The following is a 13,479-nucleotide window of genomic DNA, read 5'->3' as shown; positions in this document are numbered from 1 at the left end:
GTAAACACCAGCCCCAGAATAAACTGTGCAGCACTGAGTCTGTGGGGAGGGGTGCGAGGGGCTGGTGAAATGCTGGATGGCAGCAGCAGGAGTGACCGTCCCCTCTCATGACCCTTGGTGACAGTGCCACGGGGCTTCACTGGCTTCACGAAAGCCTGGGCTCCCAAAACTCATCTCTCAGGTGGCACTGGCACGGGTGGTCTCAGCAGAGGGGCCAAAGTGGGTGGAAGAACGTGCAGCCCCGTGTGCTGTGTGATGGGCTGGAGTCCTCCATGCCCATCTCCACTGAACCCCACACCTACCCAAAATGGCATTTTTCCTGAGCTACTTTGGAAATGTAAAGCTGCAGTATAAGGGTTTATTTAAAAAAACAAGGGCTAGAAACACTCCTGCCCCATCAGCTCTGGGTCGGCTGTGATTGACAGGCCCAGTGCCCATGAGTAACGTGGTGCTGAATCTTAAAGCAGTTCAAAACGCCCAACTGATATGCTGGGCATCATGTTAAAATGCCTTCATTCGATTTCATTGCAGACAGGGTTGGGGGCTTTTTTCAGTTTTCATTACAAATGAATCACTTGGAAAATGAAAGTTTTCCCCTCCAGTAAAAAAAAAGCTTTGGAGCACGAGTGGGATCACAAATAGCAATTATATTACTTAAGAGATACTTCCAATATTGTGCAATCCCTATTAAACTCAGTGGCATTGATTTACAGTAAGAAAAAGGTACAGAATCACAAAGAAATGGATATGTGAGTGTTGTGATTTCTTAAGCCTTCTGTTAAGTGAAAAATTCCCTGCTGATTTATCAGTTCCTGCTTTGCAACCAAATTCGTTTTATGCTGAGAATTTTTTAGGAGCACCTTCTTTATCCTTACAGAACAAGTTTCTTAATTTCACTTTCTGGCAAATGTTGTTCTTGCCATCAGAGATGTAAATCTCTCTTCTGATTTACCTTCTTTCGGGGTTCATAGCAGAGAAAGAAAGAGAGAAAGTTGGCCCTGGGTCCTGTAGGGCAATAGAAAATTTTTAAAAACCATCAGTTTCTCATCCATGAGGTGTGAAATGCCCCAGCTCAGCTCTATCAGTGACATGTATTCACACGATGCTTCTCATAGAAGGTTTTTCTGGTGACGCAGTGTGTTCCATGCTGTTGTTGTTAAAGGAGCAAAGCCAAGGCCAAAGTGGGGTTAGGCTTAGGAAGAGCCTACAGGAGCTCTACAAGTGGTGAGAGGGAGTTCCAGTGTTTGGATGGTGTCAAAGGTGTGCATTGGAGGATGCAGAGGTTGGTGCTGCCCAGCTGAACTCTGTGCACCTGTTTGTGAGTGCACTCCCAGGGTTGCGGAGCAGAGCGAAGAACAGGCTCTTGTCCTATCGGGTAGCAGGAGCTGCTTGGGAATTTTGCAGGTGCCTTCCCTGGGGTCTCCCAGTGTGAGCATGCATACTGGTGTCCCATGTACCCATCACAGCTGCACTAGGGCTGCTCACCAGGCAGCCAAGTGCCAAAAATGTATTTCTTTGTGTCAGCAGTGGTGTGACCAGCAGGACCAGGGCAGTGAATGTCCCCCTCTGCTTGGCTCTGGTGGAGCCACACCTCAAATGCTGTGTTCAGTTTTGGGTCCCACAGTTCAGGAAAGGCACTGAGGTGCTGGAGCAAGTCCAGAGAAGGGCAGTGAAGCTGGTGAAGGGTCTGGAGCACAAGTCCCATGAGGAGCTGCTGATGGAGCTGGGGTTGTTTAACCTGAAGAGAGGAGGCTCAGGAAGAACTTTATTGTTTGCTCTCTGTAAATACTTGAAAGGAGACTGTAGGCAGGTGGAGGTTGTTCTCTTCTCCCATTGAGTGATAGGAAAAGAAGAAATGGTCTCAGGATGTTGCACCAGAGGAGGTTTAGATTGGATATTAGGAGAAATGCCTTCACTGGAGGGGTGGTCAGACATTGGAATAGGCTTCTCAGGGAAGTGGTGGAATCACTATCCCTGGAAATGTTCAAAAGGACAGGTGGAAGTGTTCAGATTGACACTGGAAGTGTTCAAATGGACATTGTGGATTTGGCACTCAAGGACTTGGTTTAGGGGTGAAATGATGTTGCTGGGTTCCATGATCTTAGAGGTCTTTCACAACCTTAATGATTTCAAGAGAAATAAGGATATGAGGGAGACAGAGAGAAATGAGGCAGTGAGGGAGCAGGGTGGGAAGACACCAGCACCATCAATCAGATGCTGTGTGTGGATGGAGGTCTGAGTGGGAGAGGCAGCAGCAGCTGTGCAGCAAAGCCTGTGAGGGCAATTTGACTTTGCTTCCTGAATGCACATCTCCTAGTCCCAGTTTTGATGGAGAGGCCATCAGTGTGGCACAGTGATTGTTTATCTGACTGAAGGTGAAGGAAGCTGCAGGCCCTGGCATGGGGCTGCAGTGCAGCCCTGAAGCTGTCCATGGTTTGTCCCCTGCCTGCTTCAGCTCCAGGGATCCCCTGTGCTGCATGAGTTCCACAGCTTTCTCATCCCTTGTACTTATCTGTGTAAAAGTCCAGCACACATGAGAACACCGTGAGACTTGCAAATACCTACGTGCTTTGCAGCTACCAGAGAAATCAGTGTATAGCTAACCATGTGTTACATACTTTTACATACTTTTTAAGACCAAGACAATGATAAGCATGTCTCAGTAAGAACATGATAGAGCAAAATCAGATGTAAAGACAATGAGGAGATGAGAGTTTAGCCTAGTCTACAGCAAACAGATATTAAGAGCCTTTTACAAATTACATAGCTTCGTATTAAAATAAATTTTCCTCACTCCCTCTGGCATTTAGGCAGTGATAGAAATTTATTTTTCTGTTATTAATAATTTCTGTAACAACATCTTGCTACTTTCTTCATACAATATGCTGACAATTGCAGTTAACCTGTTGCTCAATAACAAAAAGATACTATAGAATAAAAAAATGTGTGTTTTACAGAAAGTTATTTTCCACATGCTAAAAGCTGAGGCTTCCTCTCCAAATATTGAATTCAGAAGATTTGCCTTTCTAGGTTTTTTCATAACTTCTGTGTAACTCCAAAAAGAGAACAAAGAGGACACTTCTCCCAGTCCATCTCGGAAGTCACATTGGTCCTTATCCAGTATCTCATTTTGCTCATCAAAGTCTCTTACAGGTGCATTTGGTTGCCTTTCTTTCCTTGATGGGATCTTGTCTGTCTTCCACTGCTGCCCAAGTTACACAATATAAGTGTGTTTCACCTAAATCCCAGAATAAAGTGCCATAAACAGGTCCTTAAAAGAACCTTAAAAGAAAGAAGAGATGGCACCCTTGGGTGTGGATAGCAGATGTCTTAAGATTTTGTAAGTCAATACCCCAAAATATCCATTGAGAGTAAGTGAACAAACTAATAATAATTTTAAAATCTGTCTCATAAAAATTAGGCATATATGTGGGAGAGGCAGTCAGGGACAAGCAACAGGAAATCAACTTACCCCACAGAAGGCACCAAGAACATTTTAAGGCAGCTGTAAATCTGACCACTACTCCATAGAAACGGAGATGTCTATCCATCCAAGATGGATATGGCAGACTTGAAGAATTGCCTTTATTTTCCTGTGGTACCTTAAATATTTCCCTGCCAGTGAGTGGGACCCACACGTGCAAAGTGTTCTCAGAACAGCCCACGTGATTTCTCAGTTTTCTACATGGCTTATTGCAAAGTCTGTGCAATTATTATGGCCCAGATTTTGCATTGTTATGTCAAGGAAATTTCTTAACATTATTATTGTTTTGTTCTTAAGAGATACAGAGTATTTAAGCATCTTTTTCCAGGCCCTGCAGCAAGTTTATAAAGAACTCTAATGTGCCTCTGGAGATATTTCCTCCCATAGAGTACTCTGCCCCAGACCTTCTAGTTAAAAAACACAAAACAGACAAACCCAAACCTGAAACTAAGAGTCTCAGCCTAGATCTTTCTGAAAATAGACTGAAGAGTCTCATTCATGATGAGCACCTGCTCACTCAGCTAATGCAGAAGTCTCGCCAAAGCAAATGGACTTGCTCTGTGTTGGCAGTGGGGAACCAGGGGGAACCATGAGTACCTGTGGACAGGTGTGGTCATCCCCTCTGCTGCTGATGGAAGATACCAAGTTGCAGAGGCTAATTCTTGACCCTTTTTACGAGCACTACATTATAAGAAAGGAAACTGATTCTTTTTTACCAGCATTTAAAATCTCCATGCCATTTCCTGTGGCAGTCAGTGCTCTGCAGCACTGAACTCTTTTATTAGACTCTGTCCATGCTTTAGCATTACAGGAAAATGTATATATATAAATGTGTGTGTGTGTGTGTGTGTGTGTGTGTGTGTGTGTGTGTGTGTGTTTGTAAAGCATTTATATTTAACATTATGGAGAAGATAAAAAAATGGAAGAGAGATACCTGAACCAGAGATGTCATAGCATATTGGGAGAAACTATCAGCATCAGTAATTTGGATGTGGGAGGAATTATAGATCTTCAAATCCCACCCTTTAAGAGTCCAGACTCCTGACTCAGTCCTGTTTGCATTTGTGCCAGCAGAACTTTACTGAAGAGCACAGTAAAGCTAGAAAAAGGCAAAAAGCAGGATGCGTGTTTTAGGGTTGGTTTGTGTGGAGTTTTTTTTGCGCAAGAAGTGAGATATGTTGAGGTTGGGGAAGACAGACAGAGGTGTTGTAGAGAAAGCAGAAAAGGAACCATTTTTACCTCGTGCTTACAGATCAAGAAGGAGGGTACACCAGCTGAAATTCTGGGGTGTACAAAGAAATAGTGATACTTACACACAACACATCAGCAAGCTCTGCAAGCCACTGCCATTGCCCTTGGACAGCAAAAGGAGAAACAGGTTCAAAAAGAAATTGTCAGACAGATGGACTATGGAGCATAAAGGCAGAGATAGCAGCTACTGCTCAGATGGTCTGTAAGCCTTAGGAAGGAATTTGAAATACCAGTGTAAAACTTTATTTTATACCTCACACTGGTTTGTTTTTTTTTTACTTTTTGTCTTGTAAGGGTGGGCTACTGCCACAGCACATCTGATGTGAGCTCTTCCAGCCAAGCCTTGAGAGAGTCAAAATATGTACCTGTACATACTATGTGTGTGTTTATGTACATATGTGTATATTATAGATACTTAAAATACAAGTATTCAAAGAATCACAGAATGGGTCAGGTTGCAGGGACCACAGTGGGTCATCTGGTCCAACCTCCCTGCTCCAGCAGGGTCATCTTAGAGCACATGGGACAGGATTGTGTCCAGATGGTTCATGAATCCCTTCAGTGAGGGAGACTTCACAACCTCTCTGGACAACCTGTCCCAGTGCTTGGTCACCCACACAGTGAAAAAGTCCTCACATCCAGGTGGAACTTCCTGTCCATCAGTTTTTGCCCATTGGTTGCCTCTTGTCCTATTGCTTGGCACCACTGATCCACCCTCTTGGCACCTTCCCCTCATATACTGACATTCATGAGGCCCCCTCTCAGCTGTCTCTTCTCAAGGCTGAACAGGCCAAGTTCCCCCAGCCTTTCCTCGTAAGAGAGGTGCTTCAGTCCTTTACTCATCTTTGTGGCTCTGCACTGGACTTGCTCCAGGAGCTCCATGTCTCTCTTGTCCCATGTAGCCCAAAACTGGACACAGCATTCCAGACGTGGCCTCACCAGGGCTGAATAGAGGGGCAGGATGACTTCACTTGATCTGGGGGCAGTGTTATTTATTCCTAATGCTCCACAGGATGTCACTGTCCTTCCTGGTCTCAAAGGCATACTGCTAGTTCATGGACAGCTTGTTGTCCTCCAAGACCCCCAGGTCTGTCACCACAGAGCTGCTTTCCAGTCAGTCAGCCCCCACATTTGTTGGAGTTCAGAAGGTTCCTCTCTGCCCATCTCTCCACCCTGCTGAGGTCCCTCTGAAGGGCTGCGCAGCCCTCTGGGGTATTGGCCGCTCCTCCCAGCTTTGTTTCATCAGGGAACTTGCTGAGGAGGCCTCTGCCCCTTCATCTGAGTCACTGATGAACAAGTTAAACAATGCTGGGCTAAGTATTGAACCTTGGAGGACACTGCTAGTAACAGGCTTCCTGGACCCTGTGCCACTGATGATTATATTTATTAGTAAGTATAGTATCAGACTACAGTATATAGTAGGCTTGGTATAGTCTGTGGTAGGTTTGGCTCCTCTCCCAAATGGGCCAGAGGTGTTTGGATGCAGTTTGACATGATTCCATCTCAGAGCAAGGTATTTCAGGTAGATGTCTTTATGTAAAACCAAATGCCCATAACCGAATATCCCTTGAACTTCTTCAAGAACACATCTGCTCTCAAATAACTCAGATACTACTCTAATTTCAATGTAAGTAACATGTAATGAGAAAGGCACCCCAGAGAGAGACCAAGTCCCCAGCACTACTATCCTTCCTGCATGGCAGATGGAGTTGTGTGTTCTGCACAAGCCACAGGCCATGTCATAGCTTGCAGAGGGTGTCCAAGCATCCTGTTGTCACAGCAATGAAGGGGTAACTTTGGAGAGCTTCAGGCCAAAGGTTACCAAACCTCTCTTCCAGACACCAGCATCACCAATGTCCTTGACCAGTGTGGACTGAATTCTCACTACCCAACTCAGACTCAGCTAGGAGATGGCACATTCTTTGCACTGACCCATCTGGGTGACTAGCTGGGCACCACTGGAGGACCCCCAGCACATACCAGTGGCAGCTTGCTGAGTGACCCAGCAGGGGCCTTCTCTGCCAGTATTCTGGTTCCACCTCTCCTTCACTCCCTGCAGACCATGGAGGCCAGTGAGACTGAGGCATCAGAAGCCGAGGCTTAGGGATCCGTGTGCTGCCCACAGGTAGCCAGTGCAGGCACACTGGTGCACACACAGACAGGCCAGAGGTTTCCCAGTGAAGTGCACACCCATCCTCTGCACTGGCATGTGTAGTCACACACTAAGAGAGATCTTTGGGATAAGGACAGGGAGCTCAGCAAAGCCTTCCTGTTGTAACAGGATGGGAAATCCTGTGTGCATTTCCTGCCACCTCATTTCCCCCCCCCCTTGTGGTTGCTCCTCTTGTGCTTGTCACAACTTGGTCTTTGTTTCAGCTACCTGGGCATCCACTTTGGCTTTTTGTTTGTCCCCGAGTGTGAAGCAAGGATTGCGTTCGGAGGTTTTTCTTCTTTTGATAAAATGTCTGGACAACGTGAATCTGTTTCTGGCCAGTTACTCCAAGTACTACAGAACCACAAAGAGTAACACATCAGGACCTGAAGCAGTGGGAAGAATGGGACAGGAAGGGCAGTCTCTGCATCTTGGCATATCCTTCTGCAAAACTGGCAACATTATCCCAGCATCAACAGACCTGAAGAGCAAAGTTTTCATTTTCTACTCATTCTGGCCATGGCTGAGCTTCTCAGCACCCATCCTTCCTTAACATAGAATAAAACCCCCCTCCTCACCCTTATAGAAACCAAAACATCTCACCCTCAACTATTGGCCCTGTGCCCACTTGCTCCTAGGGGCTCCCCATGCTGGAGGAGCAACACCCTGGGACACACATGCACACACAGCTCAGGCTCAGTTGTATTCACAAAATAAAGAGTTTTGGTAAGTTTCTGTAAAGGAAGGCAGACAAATTTCAGTCTCTTCCTATACCTGCTTCTGCCTGCAGTCAGAGAGCTGTAAATCCCACTGACTTTAATGCACAGTACCTGGCCAAGCAAGAAGCACATGTACCCAGGGAGGTGTAGGGCTGTCAATGCTCTGGAAAGCTGCAGAGCCACACACAGCAGCTGTGGATGGTCAGCCTGACTTCCAGCTGCTGCTCTTGGCTTGCTGCTGCCGCTGGCAAGTCAGGCAGGGCTGTGTTTGGTTTTCCCAACATCACAGCACACTGTCATTTTCTACCATGGGAGACAGTGAAATAGTCTTGAAATACCAGAAATAAGATACTGACTTAATCATGTAGCCGCAAAACTGGCTCTAAAGGCATATTACCATAGAGCCAGTAGACTGCACTAGTGATTCCTTCCAAACATCAGAGCAAAAATCTTTTTGTTTTGCTACCGAGCTGCTTATAACCATGTTTTTAGCAATAGTACAGATTGCAGTTAAGTGGTTTTTGCTTGTGTCTGTGGCACTAATCTCAGTCTTTGTCCCGCTCCAGTTAATAGGCTGCATTATTGGCAGACAAGGCAGTAAGATAAATGAAATAAGGCAGATGTCAGGAGCGCAGATCAAGATTGCTAATGCCACAGAAGGCTCCGCAGAACGACAAGTTACAATCACAGGATCCCCTGCAAACATCAGCTTAGCACAGTACCTCATTAATGCAAGGTAAGTTGGCTTTGTAAGTGATCATGCTTCTGCGAGATTGCTCTGTCTGCTCTCCAGCAAATGTCTGTCCTGGCTAGATCCAGAAAGTTGCTTTGCAGTGTCCATTTTGCATAGTATTACTCAATTCCTATTGGTTTGTAAAGCCTGTATCATTAGAACCTGTGTTTGCTGTTGGTTTATATGGAAAGGAGCTTAATCCAGTGCAATTCTGGGTGCATGTTGAATGACAAAAGCTGCAAAATCTGAATACTCATATTAGCATCCACCTAAAATATCACTGGATAAATTAAACAAAATGACAATCATAAATTGTTTAAAGGAAAATACTTTCACAGACCCATTTTACTGTCCTGAATGGCAAATATAGTGAAACAGATTGCAAAATAGATTTAATTTACCAAGTGGAAATTGCCACTCAGAGTTGATAAACTGACATTAGGTTGCTGAAGAGGCACAGGATTTACTTCTTCTGAGACAGCACCACAAATCTGTAAGAAGTGTTCCCTATTGAGACAGGGTGAGACTATCTGCTTCTCCACTTCCTGATCCCAGAATTAATGAAAGCACTGGCTGTTTAGCTAAGCCATGGGGATGGCCTAGGTCTCTTAACAGTTTTTATATGATTATTTAGAAAAATATTAAAATGGATCTCACTTTTATTTGCAATTATGCAGAGAAGAAAGTGCAATGGATATAGTGCTGTCTCATAGATCTACTTGTAAATGCTGGACTGAGGCAATATATGGTGGGGGAGGGGGAGTAGCTATATATTTTATGGATTTTTTTTTATTATATTTATTTATTTTTCCCAGACAAAAATATGTGATATGAATCAAGCTTTGTGTTTAACTATGTTTGCTGTTAAGGTAGTACAAAGTATGTGATTCATGGGGGAGCTGCAGTCACAGCAGGTCTACAGCTTTCTGTGGTCCAGCCTCCTCTCCATCCCAGTTCTGTAGAGCACCACTGCAATGGTTGGATTGGAGGAAAGGGATGTTTGTGCAGCTCTGTGTTAAAGCAGGCAAAAATACTGCTTTTTCTAATTTAGTCTGAAAGCAGCTTCCTAGGGAAAGCTATATATAGGGGTGGCACTGTGAAAACTAAGATAAACCATTTCCAGAATCTTTAAACAACCTACAGCTCTTTTGATTTATATTCTTTGTAGCAAATATAAGTCACTTCCGTAAGCCCTGTAATCAAATAAAAATGTGTTCCCTCCTTTAACCCTTAAGGATATGTTCTTCTCTTGGTGTTCAGGGATTCCCCACACATCGAGACGAGAATAGACCCCTTCATTTTTAGTTGCACAAACACCATATGGCATGCATCTGGATCTCGGAAGATAACAATTTAGGATCTTGAAGACAGCTAAAGCATGCAAATAAAATAATGCACTTATTAATGGAGTTGCAGTGAGCTGCTCACCAGAGACAGAAACTCTAGTGAACAAAACTGTTTGACTCACTTTAGAAAAGTCTGTGAACTCTCACACTTCTGTTGATTACTGTTTAACGATTCTTGTGGTGGAATGGGATCTATATGAGGTCTTTTAACATACTTTTGCAAAGAAGAAAACTCCTCAGCAGTCATATACCATGGATCTCTATCTATACCCTGTGAAACCAGAAACAAAGTATTTTGTTCCTGTTAAATTTCTAGATAGAAGTCATTTGTTACCATCATCTACAATAAACCATCATATATTATTATGTACCATGTGTTGGAACTGTATTTAGATGAAGTGACTTCATTTGTAAATGAAGACTCTTAAAGTAATGTGTAATAAATTAAGTTGTAAGGTAACATAGGCAATTAAGGTGGCTTTTTCATTTTAAAAAGTGTCACTGTTCCAGACCTCTCCTTTCCCATGAGACATTGCTGTCCAGCCAGGTGCCACCACAGCAGCAGTGCAAGTTCAGTCGCACTGGAGGAAGACCGAGAAGCTGTGAGGCAGGTGGGAGGTCTGCTCTAGTGAGGTCTGTGTGCTGGGAGCCACCTCCTAAACCTGCCACAAGTGATGCTGTCTCTTTAAAGACAGTGGCATAAAACAGCTTTGGGGAAGAGACAAGTACAGCACCTAGACTGCCCAAAGTGTGGTCTGGTATGTGAAAATAGTAATTACAAGAAATAACAGCCGTATAAACATTTGGCATATAGTAGATCTTTTTCTCCCCTGCAAGATTTATTGTTCACAGGAATCGGTTTCCAGGGCCAATATTTCTGCATAAACCAATGTCTTTCAGCAACATAAGATGTAAAAAACCAAAATTACCTATCCACAGTATTCCAGAAACATATTGCGTGTATCTTTAAGCTATCCTCCAACCAAAGTTGCTATATATAGAATAATTTATCAGCTTGCTTTAAGACTTTTATTGCAATCTGGTGTTGGATATGTACATAGTATATTCTAAATTATAGATATATAAATATATTGATATCATATCAAGACAGAGATTTAAATCTTTCTAAAGTATTGGTTTGATTCTGTATTGCTTACCCGAGCGCTGGCCTCTGTATGAATAGAGCGTATCTTAGCTTGTTTGCAGTAGAAATGTCTTTTTTCCTGTAAAGCCTTCTGTCTAACTGATCTCCAGTGTAGTAACTAGATTTTCATTACCCAATTCCATCTTCTTGCTTTTATTAAGATTGAACTGCAGTTTAATTTTCCTGTGTAATATCTGACTTTGGATTATAAATGAACTTAGCCAGCAGCACTTGCTCCTTGTTGAAGGGCAGTTTCCTGAAGGTATTTTTTTACAAGAGGTTCATTCCCAAATCCAACAGGACTGCCAAAGCCACACCTGCTCTCTTCTCTTCACCAGTTTCAGGTAATGCAGGATGTGGCCTTCAGTGTATGTATTCAGAAGGTGCAGGCCTGCAAAGGGACAGTATAAAATCGTCACTGTGAAATTTCCTATGAAGGCTGCCTCACGCCCTTTCACATGCAACATTTTTGCATCCACAGTTGGTTTGGGAAACTGCCACTGCCATGGGACAGCTGATAGGTATGAACTCAGCTGATAGCTGATGAACTCCCACCTTATATGTTGCCACCAGTAATAAGTGGGAAACAGGGCAACTTACTGCTATGGTCATACCTGTGGGAGTAAACCAGAGACAGGGAGTTGGAATGGCTGCTACCAACACCAGCATTTTGGCCTGTGGGATCTGTTCTCCTTGCTGGTCCAGGAGAAAGCTTAGGCTCAAACAACCCCCACCATCTCAGTAAGGATTTTTTTGTTTTTGTTAAATGCACAGTAGACAAATTTGGAGTCACTGAAACACTGAGTCCTGCACTACTTTTCTATGGGCCTCCCTCCCAGAATAATACCGAGTAATACTAAAAAATACAACTGTATAAACTGAGTTTTTCAAAACATACTAAGGTATCACATGTGGCACCTACACCCCCAAGCTTAGGATTTACAGTGGAGCTGGAGTCTCTGGTTCAGTGGTCTAGACACAAACCCCTCTGTGTGAGTTGATGGTGAGTAGCATGGCCAACACAAGGGTGCACTTCTCTCTGCTTGGAAAAGCTAAGAGTTGCTCATCCATGGAGACAGATAGGCTTTGGGGTGGGAAAATCAAAACTTCACCTCCCTCAAAGGAGTCCCAATTCCATGCACTCACCCTCCTTCCCTCCCAGCTCCTCACAGAAGATGCACTCCTTCCAGCTTCCCAGCAAAAGCTGCTGAGATGTTTATGCTCCAAGAGCCCTCTTTTCTTTGTGGAGAAGAGACGAGCTCGGTGCTCAAGCATTTCCCTCTCTCATCCACACTCCTCTCCCCAGCTCAGACCCGCTTCAGGTGTCCTTCAGACTTGCCATCAGTAGCAGTGCTCTAGTCCAGTGTCCCCATTCCCTACGTAGTGCTGGCTGATCCTTGCATCCTTGCACGAGGCGGGCAGTGTGCTGGTGATTGCCTTTGTCTGGCATGAACGGCCACAGGGCTGTTACTCTCAATCTGTGTCTAAGGTGAGGAAAAGCAAGGCTCTTCCAAGCCCTGTGTGGGGTGACCGTGTTCCTTCCCAGCCTGCAGCCTGGCTACAGCTGCTCTCCAAGCTTGCTCACCCAGTCCCCATCAGGGACCAGCACAAACCCTATGCTAGGAAGCCTTGCTGGACCTGATGGGGTGTAGTAAGAAAGCATCAAGTCCTCTGCATGGCCAGTCAGCAGCTTGCTGGCATTTCACTCTGGAAGCAAGGAGCTGCTGCAGCTCCTCAGCTCACCTCAGGAGAAAGCCCAGGAGCCTGACAAGTTAGTAATTGCCAGAAAGACAACCCCAAACTTACTAGGCATACACATATAACTGTAGCTGGCAAAGGTTTTCTAACTCATAGTCCTATTTCTATGCTAGGCTGCCACAGCTCCCAGCTGGTCACCTGCAAAAAGCATCCTGAAATCAGTATTTGTGTTATTTGCCAACCCAAAAGCCAGGGCACAAGTTGCAACAAGCAAATGGGTGAGGGGAGGATTTATCTAGGCAAACATTTTTGGCATACAAAGAAAACAGTGTGTCCTTGGAATGACTGTGTTTTAATGTCTGGAAATGCACAGAAAAGCAGGAGTATATGGCCCAAACTCCTCTTGCCTGCTGATGGGTGGAGTTAGAGTAAAGTGAAGGTGGTTTGATTTCTAAACCCTCCCAAGAGCCCATCACTGCCCTGGGCATGGAGGTCGGGTCAGTCTCAAAATTCCTGGTGCTGGTGGGGTCTGTCTGAGGATGTGTCTGTTGTATCCATGTAGTACCTTGTCTGTCAGCTGGAAAGCTTTGTCATGTTCACTGTAACCACTGTGCAAGCTCAGAAAGGATACCACTGCTGTGCAAGCCGGGGTGTTCTTCAGTGTTCCTTTTTACTAATTTACTTATAATTCGATTGCATAAATATTTTGTTGTGATTTAAAAAAAAAGTCTGGGGAAAGTACAAACCGAAGTGAACACACTGGATAATCTGGTTTGTTTTATATGAAAAATGCACATTGACCTCACAGTAAATGGAATGAGAAGAAAAACTAACTCACTTGAAAAACAAAAACAAAACCAAAACCAATCAAAACTTTATGCCTTAAATGGAAGCAGCAAATTGTTGCTCAGTCTCCTCTCATCCTAACAAAATGACAAAGGGTACTATTTAT

At 44.3% G+C, this 13,479-nt stretch overlaps 1 protein-coding gene across 16 annotated transcripts in view; it reads left to right on the top strand.

Moving 5' to 3' along the window:
* LOC102109397 (poly(rC)-binding protein 3-like) overlaps positions 1-13,479 on the top strand; it is a 505,286-nt gene that overhangs the window by 476,997 nt on the left and 14,810 nt on the right. For 15 of the 16 annotated variants that reach the window (XM_088065654.1, XM_088065665.1, XM_088065659.1 and 12 more), the window contains one exon: positions 8,173-8,342. In XM_088065654.1, coding sequence (XP_087921780.1) covers positions 8,173-8,342 — 170 coding nt within the window. Of the gene's footprint in view, positions 1-8,172; positions 8,343-9,599; positions 10,136-13,479 lie in introns of those variants that run through there. The other variant, XM_088065647.1, reaches the window with a different exon arrangement.

The sequence above is a fragment of the Pseudopodoces humilis genome, chromosome 1 (assembly GCF_049639895.1).
Source record: "Pseudopodoces humilis isolate 2021_Gansu_Grassland_sample_001 chromosome 1, ASM4963989v1, whole genome shotgun sequence".
NCBI lineage: Eukaryota > Metazoa > Chordata > Aves > Passeriformes > Paridae > Pseudopodoces > Pseudopodoces humilis.
The sequence above is the reverse complement of the archived record's forward strand: the minus strand, read 5'-3'. Positions and strand labels throughout refer to the sequence as shown.